Source organism: Felis catus, chromosome B1, assembly GCF_018350175.1.
Source record: "Felis catus isolate Fca126 chromosome B1, F.catus_Fca126_mat1.0, whole genome shotgun sequence".
Lineage (NCBI taxonomy): Eukaryota > Metazoa > Chordata > Mammalia > Carnivora > Felidae > Felis > Felis catus.
In genome coordinates, this window is record NC_058371.1 from 123,009,100 (window position 1) to 123,029,034 (window position 19,935).

General features: G+C 36.3%; 1 protein-coding gene across 5 annotated transcripts in view; it reads right to left on the bottom strand.

Annotated features, from left to right (window-relative positions):
* RAP1GDS1 (Rap1 GTPase-GDP dissociation stimulator 1) overlaps nt 1-19,935 on the bottom strand; it is a 177,548-nt gene that overhangs the window by 23,776 nt on the left and 133,837 nt on the right. For all 5 annotated transcript variants that reach the window (XM_023252920.2, XM_023252919.2, XM_023252921.2 and 2 more), the window contains 4 exons: nt 17,318-17,443; nt 2,960-3,103; nt 2,397-2,528; nt 798-932 (listed from right to left, as the gene is read on the bottom strand). In XM_023252920.2, the coding sequence (XP_023108688.1) occupies nt 798-932; nt 2,397-2,528; nt 2,960-3,103; nt 17,318-17,443 (537 nt within the window). The remainder of the gene's footprint in view (nt 1-797; nt 933-2,396; nt 2,529-2,959; nt 3,104-17,317; nt 17,444-19,935) is intronic.

Here is a 19,935-nt window from a genome sequence, read left to right on the forward strand (position 1 = left end):
GGTGAGGGTAATTATCTTGTTTGTCTATAGGAGCATAACATACAAAATCATACATACTGGCTTTTTAAACCTAATCTCAAAACACTTAAACAATTTGAAAAGGAACTCTGACAATGTTGTCTTCTTATTTACAAAAAGCACAATTCCTCAGGCTTAATAAATGTTTCTTTTTACCTGTGTTCTTGATCCAATTGTGTTACTATAGATGTTATAGACATTAATAAGCAATATTAATCTGTTATATGAACCAAATTGATATCTTATAGATTGTATCATCATACAGTTATACTATTTTACCTAATCAGAAATTTATTTTTAGAAAGTAGAATAATAGCTTTAACTATCTCCTGTACTATTTACCATGATAATGTGATTTCATGGCTCAAAGTGTCTTTAATCCAAAGACACATTAAGGCTATTTTTAAAAATTATGTCTGCTTATATAGAAGGGGAAACCCCCCTTAAAAGTCATTCTTATAGGGACTCTCTTAAATGATGCTATTATCCTACCTCAACTGAAGATGCTTAAAAAAGCTTAACCATACAATATGATGAAAATCTAGGAGTTTACAAAAGGTAACAGAATATTTGCATGATCTGAACAAATACAACAATTATACCTGTATAGTCTTAGAAAACTTATTTGATATATCTCCATTTATTAGTGAGAAAAATATAAATAATTTGAAGATTTTTTTTCTTGGTCAGGGCAGGTCCACAAATCACATAAAATAAACACCTTCCCAAAACAATAGATCTTATTTCTTACATAGTTGTTCACCATTTTTAAGTCTTACCTGGAATGGCCAGATTTCTGAGGGCACTTAATGCTGCATGCTGCACAGTTACATTTCCATCTTCTACATGTCTGTCCAGTAAATCCATAAGTTTTTCTACAATTCCATTGTCTACCATATGGATACAATTTCCATCTGAACAAAACAAAAGCATTTTTTCCTTTCCTCTTTACAAATACCTATAAATATTTTATAATAGTGATGCCTATCAATTGTCCATTATACATTAGGGAAAATGGAACTACATGAAAATAAGATGAATTCCAATACTTCTCCCATCAGATTTATAGATTTTTTTCTTTATTGAGTGAGAAGTCATGACCAGAAAAATCTCTAGCATAGAGCCTGACAATATATTAGATGAGTAAATAGAAACCACATGCTTAAAATGTCTACCAATAATTTTCATTTATAGTCAAGTAGGCCTAAGTCCTGCCAATGTTACAGTGACAGTACTCTATATTTTGTTATCATGGCTGATGTTTATTTTTCAATGACAAAACTTTTGAAATATGTATGTATAAAGCAGAGAGAATATTATAATGAACCACTCACTACTCCACATTTACCTTCAACAATTACCAATATTTTACTATTCCTAATTACATCACTAAGGAGTGAATGATCATCCTCAGAAGTAAGGAAGTAAAAACGAAATAAGCCATCCATTATGATATACAATTCACATTAGAATAAATTCGAGCTAAAAACAAGAACCGATTTTCCTAGACACAGTATAAGTTTCTAGACTGAACAGAAGTTCCAGACTTCAGAAAGGAACATGAAGGTCTGGTGCCTCGGAAATGTTATTAAACCAAATTAAATATTCTACTCTAAATGAGAGGACTGATTACTCGTACTTAAGTTCAGTAGGCATAAAAGGATAAATAAGGCACAATAACCCTACAAATAATACTCACATTATTAAATTAAAAAATCACCAGGCAGGGCACCTAGGTGGTTCAGTTGGTTAAGCAACTGACTTCAGTCTGGGTCATGATCTCATGGTTCATGGGTTTGGGCCCCACATCAGGCACTCTGCTGTCAGCACAAAGCCCGCTTTGGATCCTCTGTTCCCCCCTCTCTTTCTTCCCCTCCCCTGTTCGTTCTCTATCTCTCAAAATAAGTAAATAAAAACTTAAAAAAACAATCACCAGGCAAGAGAGCATATCCTCCCAGGTAAGAGGATATTAGAATGGGACTCAAATTTACTGATCTCTAAAGTACAGAGTACTCAAAGAAGGACTTTACAATCACTATTCATGATCTTTAAAATACCAGGACTTAGTTAAATTGCACAAAATATGTAATTTGCTAGAAAGAGCACTAAGTAGGGGTGCCTGGCTGGCTCAGCTGGTATAGCATGTGAATTTTGATCTTGGGGTAGTGAGCTCAACCCCATGTTGGTAAGCAGAGCTTACTTTAAAAAAACAAAAACAAAAACAAAAAAACACTAAGTATTTCGTATCTCAAAAAAATTAAGGTAGCAGTACACTTCATACTAACTTCTGAAATATTCGTTTTAGTACATGTAACGGTGAACAAAAACAAAAACAAAATAGAACATCTGATTTAAAAAGGATAATATGAGATGCTTACCATTTCTGGCAAAATTTGCAATGGCCAGTGCTCCAGCAAGCTGTAGCTGGTGGTTATTTGATGGAATCCAGGACAGCACCCTTTGAAACACATTACCTTTTCCTCCTTCAAATAATTTCTGCATGGATTCATCTGGAAGTAAATGAAACAAATAGATAAAAGGAAAAGCATATAGAGCAACAAATCCATATTCCTAAATGAATATCCAACTGGATAACTATATACTTCAGAAATGATATTTCATAAAAGGACAAGTAATGACTCTTTTTATAAAAGAGTTTAGGATTTTTCTAGTCTAAGTCCCAAGTAGCCCTCTAGCTTTTAGTGCCACAGTTGTCCTATGACAGCTCTTTGAATATTGTAAGATAGTGAAAACTCCTTTTCCAGGTTCACTATCTCTAGTTCTCTTCATGATGTGTTTAAGGTTTCAAATCATCACACCAGGATTAAATGAGGCAGGAAAATGAGAAAATGCCTAATATATATAGTGTTCACAAAAGAGACAATACGTTAAAAAAAAATCTAATAATCATGTTCTTAGGTTGACTTAAATTATAACTCACCTCCAAGAAGTAATAAAACCATTAGATCTGAAGCAGTTTTGAGCTCAGCAATATCATCCTCTTTTTCACTATCCACTTTCTCCTGAACAATCTCTAGTAGACATTCTACCAGGCCTGCTTCCACCAGCTGTAGTTTAATAGCATCTAAAAAATAATGTGAACAAAATAACCAAAACTTGAGATGAAACAGAAGTTCTGGTATAAGCAACCTATTATGAAGACTTATAAGAAATCAAGAAAATGCATGATTACATAATACATGTTTGAAGATTTGAGTTTCAAAAGGAACTATCTGACAGTGCAGCTTATATACACAAAAGTTTTATTTCAATTTTCTTTTTTACTTGACATTAGGGCACTTTTTGCAATGTCTGCAGCCCCTAAACAAATTGATTCTCAGCTTTGAAGGAAAGTAATAGCACTCCACTGTTATTGTAGATATTATGCTCATGTTTTAAAAAGGTAATACTATTAAGTACACTGTTTAAAATAAAACACATATGCTGTTATATAAAGTAAAAATATACTCACTAATGGCATGTGAATAGAAAGTTATTGAAAAGTAAAGAGCTATTAGTAAATTTCAAACTATACCATACATATATATTTGGATTCATACTTGTATAGATGTTATTTTTCTAATTTTTAAAATGTTTATTTATTTTTTTTGAGAGAGACAGAGTGTGAGTGGGGGAGGGGAAGAGAGAGAGGGAGACATAGAACCTGAAGCAGGCTCCAGGCTCTGAGCTGTCAGCACAGAGCCCTACATGGAGCTCAAACCCACGAACCATGAGATCATGACCTGAGCTGAAGTCGGACGCTCTACAGACTGAGACACCTAGGTGCCCCTAGATGTTACTTTTCTAAGGCAGTTAATAAATCTGTAACTTTCGGAACTTTAAAAGCCATGTTTTGAAAAAGGACTTCAGGTTTTCATTAATTTCAAGTTTGCTTGGGTGATGGATCTTTGGTGGTTCATTAGACTATATTCTCACTACATCTGAATAGGTTTTAAAATTTCCGTAATAAAAGTTGAAAGAAAAAAATAACTTTTGAGCTTTCTGATAACCAACAGTGTGAAGGTATTTTAACAGAAAAATTTACATCCCAATTATATTGTTAAAAATTCTCTTCATAGTAAGTTCTACTCTTATCAAATTGTTTGCACCCCTAATAACTTTTTTTTTATTATAGAACTTTGTTATTTGCAGGTTTTATATTCATATCCATATCTATCTCCCTCATTAGAGTAGACATACCTCTTTCATCTTTGTATTTTAACCTAAACTGGTCTACCTAAATGCTCTGGGTATATTTATACAGCTTACAATAAATGTAGATGAACTGACCTTAGAAACTTGCTACATAGAAATTTTTAAACTTAAATTTTATTTTTCAGTTGGATTTTATTTTAGCCATTGGTTTCCCTAAGCTGTATATGTGCACATATACAGCAATGGCAGCTTCAGGTTATTATTATTTGGGAGAAACAAAGACCTTTTTTATACTTGACATTTTCTTTCGGGCAATTTTAAGATATAAAATTTAGGTTTCATTTCCCCCTAACACCAGGATCACTGATAATCTTTAGAATATTATCTCCAGAATACACAGAATATTCAAACTGGAATATTTTTTTAAAAGGTACACTTGTACTGTGCTATGCTGAAAGTAGGGCGTTTCCTTGGTTACAGAATGCTAGGGCTAGAAATGTGTGGTGACTAGAATCAAAGCCATGTTAAAAAAAAAAAAACCTTAAAATTCCTAAAAACCTTGAATTATACAAATCCCAATTTAAATGTCTCCTTTGCACATAAGGAAAACCAAGGGTGATATACTAAGGATAGTCCAGAAACAAGTTTTCAAAGGTATCATTCAATTTGCTGCACGATTATAAGATAGAAGTGAAGATAGTAAAGGAGAAAACATATAAGAAAAACTTTGTTATTTTGACATATTACAAGAAAGGTTACAGGTAATTCTATGGCATAAAATTGACTGAAGGTCACCATAAAAATTTCATTTGGCCAAACCACCAAATGAGATGAAAAACAACTTTCTGCCTAAAGAATAAGATCGAAGGCATTTAGAAAATTTTAAATCCGTCAAGATTAAAATTTATAGATCTCTCCTCTCACAGTTTGACTTTAATCATATACATATATATGTGGGAGGCTTCAATAGCCTTATTAAGGAAGATCAGCAAGGCAGTCTGCCAAAGCAGACAGCCCAGCACCATTTATTAACACCATTCTGCCTAAGGACCATCTTTCTTTATAACTACTATTTGCGTATGTATGTAGGTATATAATATGTATCTATGTAGGTATATATATATTTTAAAATCTTTTCTAAATGGTGAAAAAAGCCACAAATGCAGAAAAGTGCATAATATGCATATTAGCTTAATTATTATTAAGCAAATTACCATGCAGCTACTACCTAGATAAAGAAATTCATTGCCAACATCCCAGGAAGCCCCTCTGTGCATTCCCTTTTCCTATCACATATTCTTCCCTCCAGCCCTCTAAATACTTGATTTTTATGGTAATCATAGTCATACTTTTCCTTATTGTTTTATCAAATGGGCATTCCTAAAAACCAATTTAATTTTACCTTTTTTTGAACTTTATATAAGTGGAATCTTACAATACATAGTTTTCAGTGTTGGCTTTTCCCTTTCAATGTTTATAAGATTCATCTATACTACTGGTTATAGTTGTCTTCATTCCTTTTTGTAAGTATATATTTTTCCATTATATGAATATACCATTATTTATTCTACTGTTAATGGATAGGAGTTGTTTCTAATTTTTCATTATTATAAATAGTGCTAAGAACATTCCTGTAATGGCTTCTGGTGCACATGTGCATATTTCTGGGTACACTTTAAGAGCAAAATTGTTAGATCACACAGAATACAATCTCCAACTCAACAGATAATGGTTTTCCAAATTGTACCAATGTACACACCCACCAGCATGTAATGAGTTTCCACTACTCCACAACCTCATCAACATTTGATATTATTATACTTGCCAGTAGATACATGGTAGTATTTTATTGTGATTTTATTTTGTATCTCAGTTATTAATGAGTTAAGCATATTTTCATGTTTATTAGCCATTTGATCTTTTGTCTAGTGCCTATTTAAATTTTTTATGCATTTTCCCACTGGAATTTCTACATTTTTTTTAATGATTTGTGGGAGTTTTTATATATTTACACACTCTTTTATGTGTGTTATAAATATCTTCTCTCACACACTGTCTTGCTTTTTACTCTTAATGGTGTTTTTTTGGTGTCTTTCATTTTCATTATTAGAAAGTTTTAGCCAAATTTATCAATCTTTTCCTTTATGCTTGAGATTGTTGTGACCTAATAAAACTATACTCCAAGGCCATGATGATATTCTTCTATCTTCTATTTTTTAAGGTATGCTTTCTGGTTTTAACTTTTCCATTTCGCTTAATAATCTATCTGAATACCTTTTTTTATTAAAAAAATTTTTTTTTAATGTTTATTTATTTTTGAGACAGAGAGAGACAGAGCATAAACGGGGGAGGGGCAGAGAGAGAGGGAGACACAGAATCGGAAGCAGGCTCCAGGCTCTGAGCCATCAGCCCAGAGCCCGACGCCGGGCTTGAACTCACGGACCCCGAGATCATGACCTGAGCTGAAGTCGGACGCTTAACCGACTGAGCCACCCAGGCGCCCCTGAATACCTTTTTTTAGTACAGTATGAAATGGGAGTTTATATACGTGTCTTCAATTGATTTTTCCCCCCATATTCCCAGCATTGTTTATTGAAAAGACTGTTCTTTCCACGCTGTTTTGCAGTGACAACTTTTCTTCCTCCTAATAAAATAAGCACCTATTAATGCATCCATTTGTTTCTGGGGTATCCTGTTCTACTGGTCTTCTCATTCAGCCTAGCACCAATACCACACTGCCTTTTAATTATTATAGTTTTATCAGAATAAAGTTTTATTATTGTTATGCAGTAAAACCAGTTTGCTACTTTGTTCTCTTTCAGTGTCTTGGCTATACCTGGTCTTCTGAGATTTGGTTAGAATTCCATTGAGTCTACAGATCAATATGGGGAGATATAATACTTTTACAACATATAATCTCTTGATGCTTTTCTACAGTTTTCTACAAGAGACCCTGCACATCTTTTATTAGTCCATTCTTAAAGTATTTTGTTTTTTATGCTTTATAAATAATATATTTCTTAAAAATGCATTTTGTAACTATTTTTTGGCTTATTTATAGGAATAAAATGTTTTTGATTTTTTGTTTGCTTATCTTTTGCTTTGGCTAGCAACATAACTCATTCTAAATTTTTTTTTTTTTTAATGTTTGTTTATTTTTGACAGAGAGACAGAGCTTGAGTTGGGGAGGGTCAGAGAGAGAGGGAGACACAGAATCTGAAGCAGGCTCCAGGCTCTGAACTGTCAGCACAGAGCCCCATCCAGGGCTCGAACTCGTGGACCACGAGATCATGACCTGAGCCGAAGTTGGCCGCTCAACCAACTGAGCCACCCAGGCACCCCAACATAACTCATCCTAATTAAAAAACTCACCTATAGATTCTTTTGAATTTTTGACATATATAACCATATCATCTATGAATAAGAAGGTATATGTTATTTATTTGTTTGATGTCTTTCCTGTATCTTTTCTCTACTGCACTGGTTAGTTCCCATAAGACAATAATAAACAGAAGTAGGAATGATTTTTCTTATTCATGAACTCAAGGGAAATGCTTTTTGTTTCACCATTGAGTATGATACTTTCTGTAGGCTTCTGATATATATCCTTCTCACTCTCTTTTAGTGTTGGCTTGCAAAGAGTTTTTAAAAATCATGAATGGATAGTTAATCTTATCAGATGCTTTCTTTTCTGAAGATCATTTGATATCTCTTTTAACAAGTTTTAATACAAATTATATTCATTGCATTTTGAATATTAAACTGCTTTGTATTTTCAGAATAAATCCATTTTGCTATAATGATTAATTTTGAATATATTATTAGATTTGGCTTGCTAAAATTTGAAGGGGAATTTTAGATCTATGTTCATGGTGAGACTGGCCTTTATTCTTATAAATGGTGTCTGTTGGTATTTGGTATAAGATCTGTATAGTGAGATCTCCTTTTTCATTCTTGATTTTGGTTATCTATGCCTTTTCTCGCTCTCTCTCCTTTTTCTTTTTTTTTTCCCTTGATTAATCCTAGCAGGGATTTACCAGTTTTATTCAGTCTTTCAGACTGAATTTTAGTGATTATACACCAATATTGCATTATGAATTTTCTATTTTATTAATTTCAGCTCTTCAGATTTCTTTCCAAGTATGACTTTACCTACATAAGATTTAAAATATAGCATTGCTTTCATTATTAGAAAATTTTCTAATTTCCAACACGATTCTTCTTTGACCTCTGAGGTATTCTAAGTATATTGTTAAATATGTAAGTATAAATGGATTTCCTAGTTATCTTTTTATTATTAGACAATTCACTTAAGTCAGAGAATGTACTCCATAAGGTTGCAATCCTTCAAAATTTGTTAAAACTTTTTCATAACTATGCATGCTTTATATATTTCATGTGTATTTGAAAAGAAAGGGCCCTGCAGCTGGGTGTAGTACTCTATAATACATCCATTAAATCAATTTTCTTAATCATGTTGTTCACATTTTCTATATCCTTGTTGTTTTTCTTAATCTGCTTGTAGTATAAATTATTCAGAGGCATTAAAAGCTCCCATGATATTTATGAATTTTTTTATTTCTCTTCATAGTTCTGAGTATTTTGCCTTCATATGTTTTGGGGTAATGTATATTTATTATAGCTCACAGTTGAATTAAACTTGCATCACCATAAGTCACCTTATCTCTACTGAGTCTTTTAATCTTAAATTCTATTTAAGATTAAATATTACTATTTCAGCCTTCTTTAAGTTTGAATGATTTTTTAAATCCTTTTATTCTAAATCTTTTAAATCTCCTTATATTTAACAAGTGGGTTGTTTGTTTTAAAAAGTATAGTTGATTTTTAAAAGAAAATTTTTTTAATTAAAAAAAAGTTTTATTTATTTATTTGAGAGAGAGAAAGAGCAAGTAGGGGAGAGGCAGAGAGAGAAGGAAATAAAGAGAATCCCAAACATGCTTCGTGCTGCCAGTGCAGAACCGGACACAAGCTTGAACCCGCAAACCGTTAGATCATAACTTGAGCTGAAATCAAGAGTTGGATGCTCCACTGACTGAACCACCCAAAAGTATAGTTGATTGTTAAAATTCAGCTGACAACTGGTCTTTTAATTAAAGCATTTAGGTCAAGTACATTTAATGTAATTACTGTAATACTGTGCCTTAAATCTAATATATTTTTTATGCTGTATTTGTAACTCCTGTTCTATGTTCCTTTTTCTCTCCTCTTTTCTGTTATTGAAGGTGTATTGATTGAAGGTGCATTTATTTATTTATTTATTTATTTATTTATTTATTTATTTATTTTTATTTATTTTTTTTATATGAAATTTATTGACAAATTAGTTTCCATACAACACCCAGTGCTCATCCCAAAAGGTGCCCTCCTCAGTACCCATCACCCACCCTCTCCTCCCTCCCACCCCCCATCAACCCTCAGTTTGTTCTCAGTTTTTAAGAGTCTCTTATGCTTTGGCTCTCTCCCACTCTAACCTGTTTTGTTTTTTTTTCCTTCCCCTCCCCCATGGGTTCCTGTTAATTTCTCAGGGTCCACATAAGAGTGAAAACATATGGTATCTGTCTTTCTCTGTATGGCTTATTTCACTTAGCATCACACTCTCCAGTTCCATCCACGTTGCTACAAAAGGCCATATTTCATTTTTTCTCATTGCCACGTAATATTCCATTGTGTATATAAACCACAATTTCTTTATCCATTCATCAGTTGATGGACATTTAGGCTCTTTCCATAATTTGGCTATTGTTGAGAGTGCTGCTATGAACATTGGGGTACAAGTGGCCCTATGCATCAGTACTCCTGTATCCCTTGGATAAATTCCTAGCAGTGCTATTGCTGGGTCATAGGGTAGGTCTATTTTTAATTTTCTGAGGAACCTCCACACTGCTTTCCAGAGCGGCTGCACCAACTTGCATTCCCACCAACAGTGCAAGAGGGTTCCCGTTTCTCCACATCCTCTCCAGCATCTATAGTCTCCTGATTTGTTCATTTTGGCCACTCTGACTGGCATGAGGTGATACCTGAGTGTGGTTTTGATTTGTATTTCCCTGATAAGGAGCGACGCTGAACATCTTTTCATGTGCCTGTTGGCCATCCGGATGTCTTCTTTAGAGAAGTGTCTCTTCATGTTTTCTGCCCATTTCTTCACTGGGTTATTTGTTTTTCGGGTGTGGAGTTTGGTGAGCTCTTTATAGATTTTGGATACTAGCCCTTTGTCCGATATGTCATTTGCGAATATCTTTTCCCATTCCGTTGGTTGCCTTTTAGTTTTGTTGGTTGTTTCCTTTGCTGTGCAGAAGCTTTTTATCTTCATAAGGTCCCAGTAATTCACTTTTGCTTTTAATTCCCTTGCCTTTGGGGATGTGTCGAGTAAGAGATTGCTACGGCTGAGGTCAGAGAGGTCTTTTCCTGCTTTCTCCTCTAAGGTTTTGATGGTTTCCTGTCTCACATTCAGGTCCTTTATCCATTTTGAGTTTATTTTTGTGAATGGTGTGAGAAAGTGGTCTAGTTTCAACCTTCTGCATGTTGCTGTCCAGTTCTCCCAGCACCATTTGTTAAAGAGGCTGTCTTTTTTCCATTGGATGTTCTTTCCTGCTTTGTCAAAGATGAGTTGGCCATACGTTTGTGGGTCTAGTTCTGGGGTTTCTATTCTATTCCATTGGTCTATGTGTCTGTTTCTGTGCCAATACCATGCTGTCTTGATGATGACAGCTTTGTAGTAGAGGCTAAAGTCTGGGATTGTGATGCCTCCTGCTTTGGTCTTCTTCTTCAAAATTCCTTTGGCTATTCGGGGCCTTTTGTGGTTCCATATGAATTTTAGGATTGCTTGTTCTAGTTTTGAGAAGAATGCTGGTGCAATTTTGATTGGGATTGCATTGAATGTGTAGATAGCTTTGGGTAGTATTGACATTTTGACAATATTTATTTTTCCAATCCATGAGCAGGGAATGTCTTTCCATTTCTTTAAATCTTCTTCAATTTCCTTCATAAGCTTTCTATAGTTTTTAGCATACAGATCCTTTACATCTTTGGTTAGATTTATTCCTAGGTATTTTATGCTTCTTGGTGCAATTGTGAATGGGATCAGTTTCTTTATTTGTCTTTCTGTTGCTTCATTGTTAGTGTATAAGAATGCAACTGATTTCTGTACATTGATTTTGTATCCTGCAACTTTGCTGAATTCATGTACCAGTTCTAGTAGACTTTTGGTGGAGTCTATCGGATTTTCCATGTATAATATCATGTCATCTGCAAAAAGCGAAAGCTTGACTTCGTCTTTGCCAATTTTGATGCCTTTGATTTCCTTTTGTTGTCTGATTGCTGATGCTAGAACTTCCAGCACTATGTTAAACAGCAGCGGTGAGAGTGGGCATCCTTGTCGTGTTCCTGATCTCAGGGAAAAAGCTCTCAGTTTTTCCCCGTTGAGGATGATGTTAGCTGTGGGCTTTTCATAAATGGCTTTTATGATCTTTAAGTATGTTCCTTCTATCCCGACTTTCTCAAGGGTTTTTATTAAGAAAGGGTGCTGGATTTTGTCAAAGGCCTTTTCTGCATCGATTGACAGGATCATATGGTTCTTCTCTTTTTTTTTGTTAATGTGATGTATCACATTGATTGATTTGCGAATGTTGAACCAGCCCTGCATCCCAGGAATGAATCCCACTTGATCATGGTGAATAATTGTTTTTATATGCCGTTGAATTCGATTTGCTAGTATCTTATTGAGAATTTCTGCATCCATATTCATCAGGGATATTGGCCTGTAGTTCTCTTTTTTGACTGGGTCTCTGTCTGGTTTAGGAATCAAAGTAATACTGGCTTCATAGAATGAGTCTGGAAGTTTTCCTTCCCTTTCTATTTCTTGGAATAGCTTGAGAAGGATAGGTATTATCTCTGCTTTAAACGTCTGGTAGAACTCCCCTGGGAAGCCATCTGGTCCTGGACTCTTATTTGTTGGGAGATTTTTGATAACCGATTCAATTTCTTCGCGGGTTATGGGTCTGTTCAAGCTTTCTGTTTCCTCCTGATTGAGTTTTGGAAGAGTGTGGGTGTTCAGGAATTTGTCCATTTCTTCCAGGTTGTCCAATTTGTTGGCATATAATTTTTCATAGTATTCCCTGATAATTGTTTGTATCTCTGAGGGATTGGTTGTAATAATTCCATTTTCATTCATGATTTTATCTATTTGGGTCATTTCCCTTTTCTTTTTGAGAAGCCTGGCTAGAAGTTTGTCAATTTTGTTTATTTTTTCAAAAAACCAACTCTTGGTTTCGTTGATCTGCTCTACAGTTTTTTTAGATTCTATATTGTTTATTTCTGCTCTGATCTTTATTATTTCTCTTCTTCTGCTGGGTTTAGGCTGCCTTTGCTGTTCTGCTTCTAGTTCCTTCAGGTGTGCTGTTAGATTTTGTATTTGGGATTTTTCTTGTTTCTTGAGATAGGCCTGGATTGCAATGTATTTTCCTCTCAGGACTGCCTTCGCTGCGTCCCAAAGCGTTTGGATTGTTGTATTTTCATTTTCGTTTGTTTCCATATATTTTTTAATTTCTTCTCTAATTGCCTGGTTGACCCACTCATTCGTTAGTAGGGTGTTCTTTAACCTCCATGCCTTTGGAGGTTTTCCAGACTTTTTCCTGTGGTTGATTTCAAGCTTCATAGCATTGTGGTCTGAAAGTATGCATGGTATAATTTCAATTTTTGTAAACTTATGAAGGGCTGTTTTGTGACTCAGTATATGATCTATCTTGGAGAATGTTCCATGTGCACTCGAGAAGAAAGTATATTCTGTTGCTTTGGGATGCAGCGTTCTAAATATATCTGTCAAGTCCATCTGATCCAATGTCTCATTCAGGGCCCTTGTTTCTTTATTGATCGTGTGTCTAGATGATCTGTCCATTTCTGTAAGTGGGGTGTTAAAGTCCCCTGCAATTACCACATTCTTATCAATAAGGTTGCTTATGTTTATGAGTAATTGTTTTATATATTTGGGGGCTCCGGTATTCGGCGCATAGACATTTATCATTGTTAGCTCTTCCTGATGGATAGACCCTGTAACTATTATATAATGTCCTTCTTCATCTCTTGTTACAGCCTTTAAAGTCTAGTTTGTCTGATATAAGTATGGCTACTCCAGCTTTCTTTTGGCTTCCAGTCGCATGATAAATAGTTCTCCATCCCCTCACTCTCAATCTAAAGGTGTCCTCAGGTCTAAAATGAGTCTCTTGTAGACAGCAAATAGATGGGTCTTGTTTTTTTATCCATTCTGATACCCTATGTCTTTTGGTTGGTGCATTTAATCCATTTACATTCAGTGTTATTATAGAAAGATACGGGTTGAGAGTCATTGTGATGTCTGTATGTTTTATGCTTGTAGTGATGTCTCTGGGACTTTGTCTCACAGGGTCCCCCTTAGGATCTCTTGTAGGGCTGGTTTAGTGGTGACAAATTCCTTCAGTTTTTGTTTGTTTGGGAAAACCTTTATCTCTCCTTCTATTCTAAATGACAGACTTGCTGGGTAAAGGATTCTCGGCTGCATATTTTTTCTGTCTAGCACCCTGAAAATCTCGTGCCAATTCTTTCTGGCCTGCCAAGTTTCAAAAGAGAGATCAGTCACGAGTCTTATAGGTCTCCCTTTATATGTGAGGGCACGTTTACCCCTTGCTGCTTTCAGAATTTTCTCTTTATCCTTGTATTTTGCCAGTTTCACTATGATATGTCGTGCAGAAGATCGATTCAAGTTACGTCTGAAGGGAGTTCTCTGTGCCTCTTGGATTTCAATGCCTTTTTCCTTCCCCAGTTCAGGGAAGTTCTCAGCTATTATTTCTTCAAGTACCCCTTCAGCACCTTTCCCTCTCTCTTCCTCCTCTGGGATACCAATTATGCGTATATTATTTCTTTTTAGTGTATCACTTAGTTCTCTAATTTTCCCCTCATACTCCTGGATTTTTTTCTCTCTCTTTTTCTCAGCTTCCTCTTTTTCCATAACTTTATCCTCTAGTTCACCTATTCTCTCCTCTGCCTCTTCAAGCCGAGCTGTGGTGGTTTCCATTTTGTTATGCATTTCGTTTAAAGCGTTTTTCAGCTCCTCGTGACTGTTCCTTAGTCCCTTGATCTCTGTAGCAAGAGATTCTCTGCTGTCCTGTATACTGTTTTCAAGCCCAGTGATTAATTTTATGACTATTATTCTAAATTCACTTTCTGTTATATTATTTAAATCCTTTTTGATCAGCTCATTAGCTGTTGTTATTTCCTGGAGATTCTTCTGAGGGGAATTCTTCCGCTTGGTCATTTTGGATAGTCCCTGGCGTGGTGAGGACCTGCAGGGCCCTTCCCCTGTGTTGTGGTGTATAACTGGAGTTGGTGGGCGGGGCCGCAGTCCGACCTGATGTCTGCCCCCAGCCCACCTATGGGGCCACAGTCAGACTGGTGTGTGCCTTCTCTTCCCCTCTCCTAGGGGCGGGATTCACTGTGAGGTGGTGTGGCCCGTCTGGGCTACTTGCACACTGCCAGGTTTGTGATGCTGGGGATCTGGCGTATTAGCTGGGGTGGGTAGGCAAGGTGCACGGGGGCAGGAGGGGCAGGCTTAGATCGCTTCTCCTTAGGTGATCCTCTTCAGGAGGGGCCCTGTGGCAGCGGGAGGGAGTCAGATCCGCTGCCGGAGGTTTGGCTCCGCAGAAGCACAGAGTTGGGTGTTTGCGCGGAGCGAGCAAGTTCCCTGGCAGGAACTGGTTCCCTTTGGGATTTTGGCTGGGGGATGGGCGGGGGAGATGGCGCTGGCGAGCGCCTTTGTTCCCCACCAAGCTGAGCTCTGTCGGCAGGGGGCTCAGCAGCTCTCCCTCCCTTTGTCCTCCAGCCTTCCCGCTTTCCGAGCAGAGCTGTTAACTTATGACCTCCCAGAGGCTAAGTCGCGCTTGTTGTGGGAACACAGTCCGTCAGGCCCCTCCGCTTTTGCCAGCCAGACTCGGGGGCTCTGCTTGGCCGGCGAGCCGCCCCTCGGCCCCGGCTCCCTCCCGCCAGTCCGTGGAGCGCGCACCGCCTCGCAGCCCTTCCTACCCTTTTCCGTGGGCCTCTCGTCTGCGTTTGGCTCCGGCGACTCCGTTCTGCTAATCCTCTGGCGGTTTTCTGGGTTATTTAGGCAGGTGTAGGTGGAATCTAAGTGATCAGCAGGACGCGCGGTGAGCCCAGCGTCCTCCTAAGCCGCCATCTTGCCGCTTCCGATTGAAGGTGTATTTAAAGAAACAATCTTTCCAGGGTGCCTGGGTGATTCAGTCAATTACGCATCTGGCTTCGGCTCAGGTCATGATCTTACGGTTCGGGAGTTCAAGCCCCGTGTAGGGCTCTGTGCTGACAGCTCAGAGCCTGGAGCCTGCTTCAGATTCTGTGTCTCCCTCCCCTCAGCTCCTCCCCTGCTCATACTCTGTCTCTCTCTCAAAAAATAAATAAAGATTAAAAAAAATTTTTTTTAATAAAGATTAAAAAAATCTTCCCATAAATCCGTCCATTAGTTTGGCAGTTACATGTTGTTTTTAAAAATTATTTTAGTAATCACCTTAAAAGTCAGTGGTGAACTTTCTCAGTTTTTACTCTGAAAATATCTTTATTTTGCCTTTAGTTTTGAAGGATGCCTTCATTGGGTTTAGAATTCTAGGTTGGCATTTATTTATTTATTTTTTCATCACATAGAAGATGTTTCATTGTCATCTGACTTTCATTGTTGTGCTGGAAGATTAACAATCAGTCAAACTATCACCTCTTTTAGGATAATCTATTATTTTCCTGGCTACTTTTAAGATTTTTGTCATTAGTTTCCTGTAGTTTCAGTATAAAAAAAAATGTAGATTTCTTTTTATCAGGTTTTAGATTCATTTGAGTTTTTGAATCTTTGTTATCTTTCACAATTTCTGGTAAATTCTATGCCAAAATTAAAAAAAAAATATTGCCTCTGCTTCCCCCCCATGCACTTTCTAGAACTCCACACAATGTATATGAGACCTTCTCACTGTATCCTCTGTACTTCTTATTCTCTTTTTTTATGTATGCTGATTATTTTCTCTTTATACTTCATTGTGGATTTCCTTCCAGTCTATCTTCCAGTTCACTGGTTCTCTAAAACAACTATATTTAATCTGCTGTTAAATGCATCCATTAGGTTCTTATTTGGGGCTGTATTGTTCCAATTCAGGAATTTCTAATTGTTTCTTTTTCAAGTCTGCTATGTTACCTTTTAGAGTTTTTAGTTTCCTTCTAAATGTTTCAAGCTTGCCTTTAACTCTCTGAACATAATAAGCATACCTGTGAATCACTGTCTAATAATTTCAGTATCTGGAGATTTGTTGTGGTTGCCTGTTCTTTGGGCTGGTTCTTGCTTACAATATCTTGTCTCCTCATGTATCTGGTCCTCTCTGATTATGTGCTAGACACTGTATCTGAAAAATTATATGGGATGTTTTGTTTACTCTGGTTCACTCTTATTCCAATGGTGTATCCCTTAAGATTTTTTAATGCAGGGGCGCCTGAGTGGCGCAGTCGGTTAAGCGTCCGACTTCAGCCAGGTCACGATCTCGCGGTCCGTGAGGTCCGTGAGTTCAAGCCCCGCGTCGGGCTCTGGGCTGATGGCTCAGAGCCTGGAGCCTGTTTCCGATTCTGTGTCTCCCCCTCTCTCTGCCCCTCCCCCGTTCATGCTCTGTCTTTCTCTGTCCCCAAAATAAATAAATGTTGAAAAAAAAAATATTTAAAAAAAAAAATTAAAAAAAAAAAAAAAGATTTTTTAATGCAAAGATGGGAATAGTTTACCAGTGTCTACACTGTCCCTTTGCCCTGCAAGGTTACATAAGTGGAGTTCAGCCTCTCTGGTGCCTTTTCCAGATGGGCACAAAAATGTGTAAGCTACAGAACGATGTTTGGCAAGACTTTAAAATCAAAGGAACTTGGTAAGTAGCTTTGGCCAATGTAGATATAGTAATCGAGTAGATAATGTAGCTAAAGTTATGGACACCCAAAATAAAACTTAACACATCATTAATAAAGCAAAGAAGGGCTTTGAGTTAAATATCTGGCAATTCAATAATATCAGGAAGAATGGAAAGCATACATGATAAATAATCAAGAGGTGCATTTAATTTCTCACCATTTTCTGCCAATGGAGCAAGGACTTCAAAAATCATTTCCCTTTTATCATGTTCTATTTGTTTCTTGAAGAGTTTTACCAGTTCTTCAGCAATGTTTGTACTGGCAAACTGTTCTTTACTTGACTCTGCAAAAAAGGAGAGGGATATATAGAGTAAGCAAATAAAATTTACACACAGTAACTGTATTCTATTACTTTCAATACATGCTCATTTTGTACCATTACTGATAAATACAAATACTTTTCAAATACAGGAACTATTAGATACAGTTTAAATGCTCTTGAAAAGGAAAAATGGCATTAAAGAAAACGTTCTAACCCAGTTTTAGTCAAGGCTGTAAAAAAATGTTCACCAGCATAACATATAGGTGTAACCATAGCAACAATTAAATTACTAAGTTATAAATTCATAGTTTCAAGGCTTTTAGCCAAAGAAGAAAAATTACTCTTAATAGACTGCATTTTTACATGGCTGAAGTAAAGGTGACTTATTATTACCCTCAGATCATTAAAGTGGTATGCTCTTGCACTGGAATGATATGCCTACTATTAAAGGTCAATGCTTCACATGTGCTTGGGGTCTCAGTCCCGCTTGCCTCTTTAGCATCTTCAATCTCTCTTCACTCTATAGCCTCATCATCTGCAATTAAATATGCTCTAATATTTCTTATACAAAAAAAGCAATATTAAAAACAACTTTCTTCTACTTCACTGTTCTTCAACTACCATCCAATCTCTGTTCACTTTCACAAACAAGTTCCTTGATAGCACTGTCTACATACACGGTCTCTACTTTCTCAACTCAGATGCATTCTTAAACCCACTTCAAACTAGTTTTGGCCTACATCCACCCTCTGTAGTTTCAAACTTGCTCCTCCTTTTCCACCAGACTCTATAAATTCCATTTTCTTGGGACTTGATCCTTTTCTTTCTTACCTTATTTTGGTTGTTACTCTCATCTCAGAAAATCTAATTCCCTTCCATAGCATCAAAACTGCTCCTCTATGTTGATAGTTATACAGTCACATCTCTAGCCCTCTTCTGTGCCTCAAGCTATTTATTTAACTGGTCACTTGACATCTCCATTTGAATACTCCCCCCTGTAGCATCCAAACTCCACGTCTAAAAAGGACTTCTGGTATTACCTGAAATCTGTCTTCTTCTAGACTTCCTTTACTTGGTAAATGAACAGTTTATCTATCCATCTATGCAGGCAGAAATCTAGGAGTCATTGCTCACTTGTTCTCATTTAATTCTACATCCAATGAATTACCAAAATCTACCAATCTACCCCCAAAATACAACAGTAATCCATTCCATTTCTTTCCAATTATCTTCTTAATTTGCTTTGCTGCTTCAGAGTTCCCAATAATTTATCCAGCATTTTCAGAGAATTCTGACCAAATCCAATATAGATTTGCTTCTGTTTTGGGGGCACAGCTGACATCCTAGAATTTATTTTTTATCATTATCTTGATACTTTCTTCTCCTCTGTTACCTACATCCTTTTGCTTTCACTTGTTTTGATTTGATAGAAGCACCCTCTAGCAGCTTCCTAAGAGAACTACTATAATAATATATATAGGAGGTAAATATTTTGAAATCTTGACTGTCTGAAAATGCTTTATACCACCCAGAGTTTATGCCTCTAATTTAAATTAGTCCCTCACCTTATTCCATTACTTTCTGATACAAGAAATTATGACAATTTATAATTATATGCTTGTTTGTAAATTTGTTTAAAAAACAAATTTCCATGGCTCCTGGGTGACTCAGTTGGTTACACTTCCGACTTGATTTTGGCTGTCATGATCTCATGGTTCATGACATGCTGATAGCATGGAGTCTGCTTGGAATTTTCTCTCTCCCCCTCTCTCTTTGCCACCCCCCGCCAAATAAATAAACTTTAAAAAATAAAAATAAATAAAAAATAAATTTCCATCTCACCCTTGAGTATAAGCTAAAGTATAATAATAAGCTCCTTGAGGGCAGGGACAGTGCAGATTAACAACCACAAACACCGTATACAGTATAATGCCCAGTACCTAAGAACACTTGATTGAATGAATGTGAGACTGAATGAACAGTTAAATAAATACAGGAGTGAGGTTCTACTCTCTAGTTTCAGGTAAATATCCATTGATACCAAATAAAAAAGTTTGCAAATTCAAACTTTAAAAGAAAGGAGAAAAACAAATCTTAATATGGCTTAACAGTTTTGATTTGTTCTCTTGTTACACTGCTTTTGACACCAGATCGATGCCAAAATGATGAAAATCCACTCCAAAACTTGAATGATTCCTTAATGCCATAAAAAAGAAGTAGGAGTGGAGTATGGATTGTCTTTTCCAATAAGCTACCTAAGCCCTCAGAGATCATATTCTATAAATGTGAGCAGCCTTAGTCTAAAAAGTTACTTTGATATAAATAGGGATGACTTAAGTCCTGAACACTGTTGGTTGCTCCTTTGCTTCAGACAATACTTCAAATGAGAAGAATTTCAGAAACATAAAGTCAGGGGTGAATCAGAAAGACATTAATATTTATCTAGTTATGTGCTCTCACTCTTTTTAAAAATGATAGTGTTAGTGTTCTTTTTTGCTATCCATATTCTATTC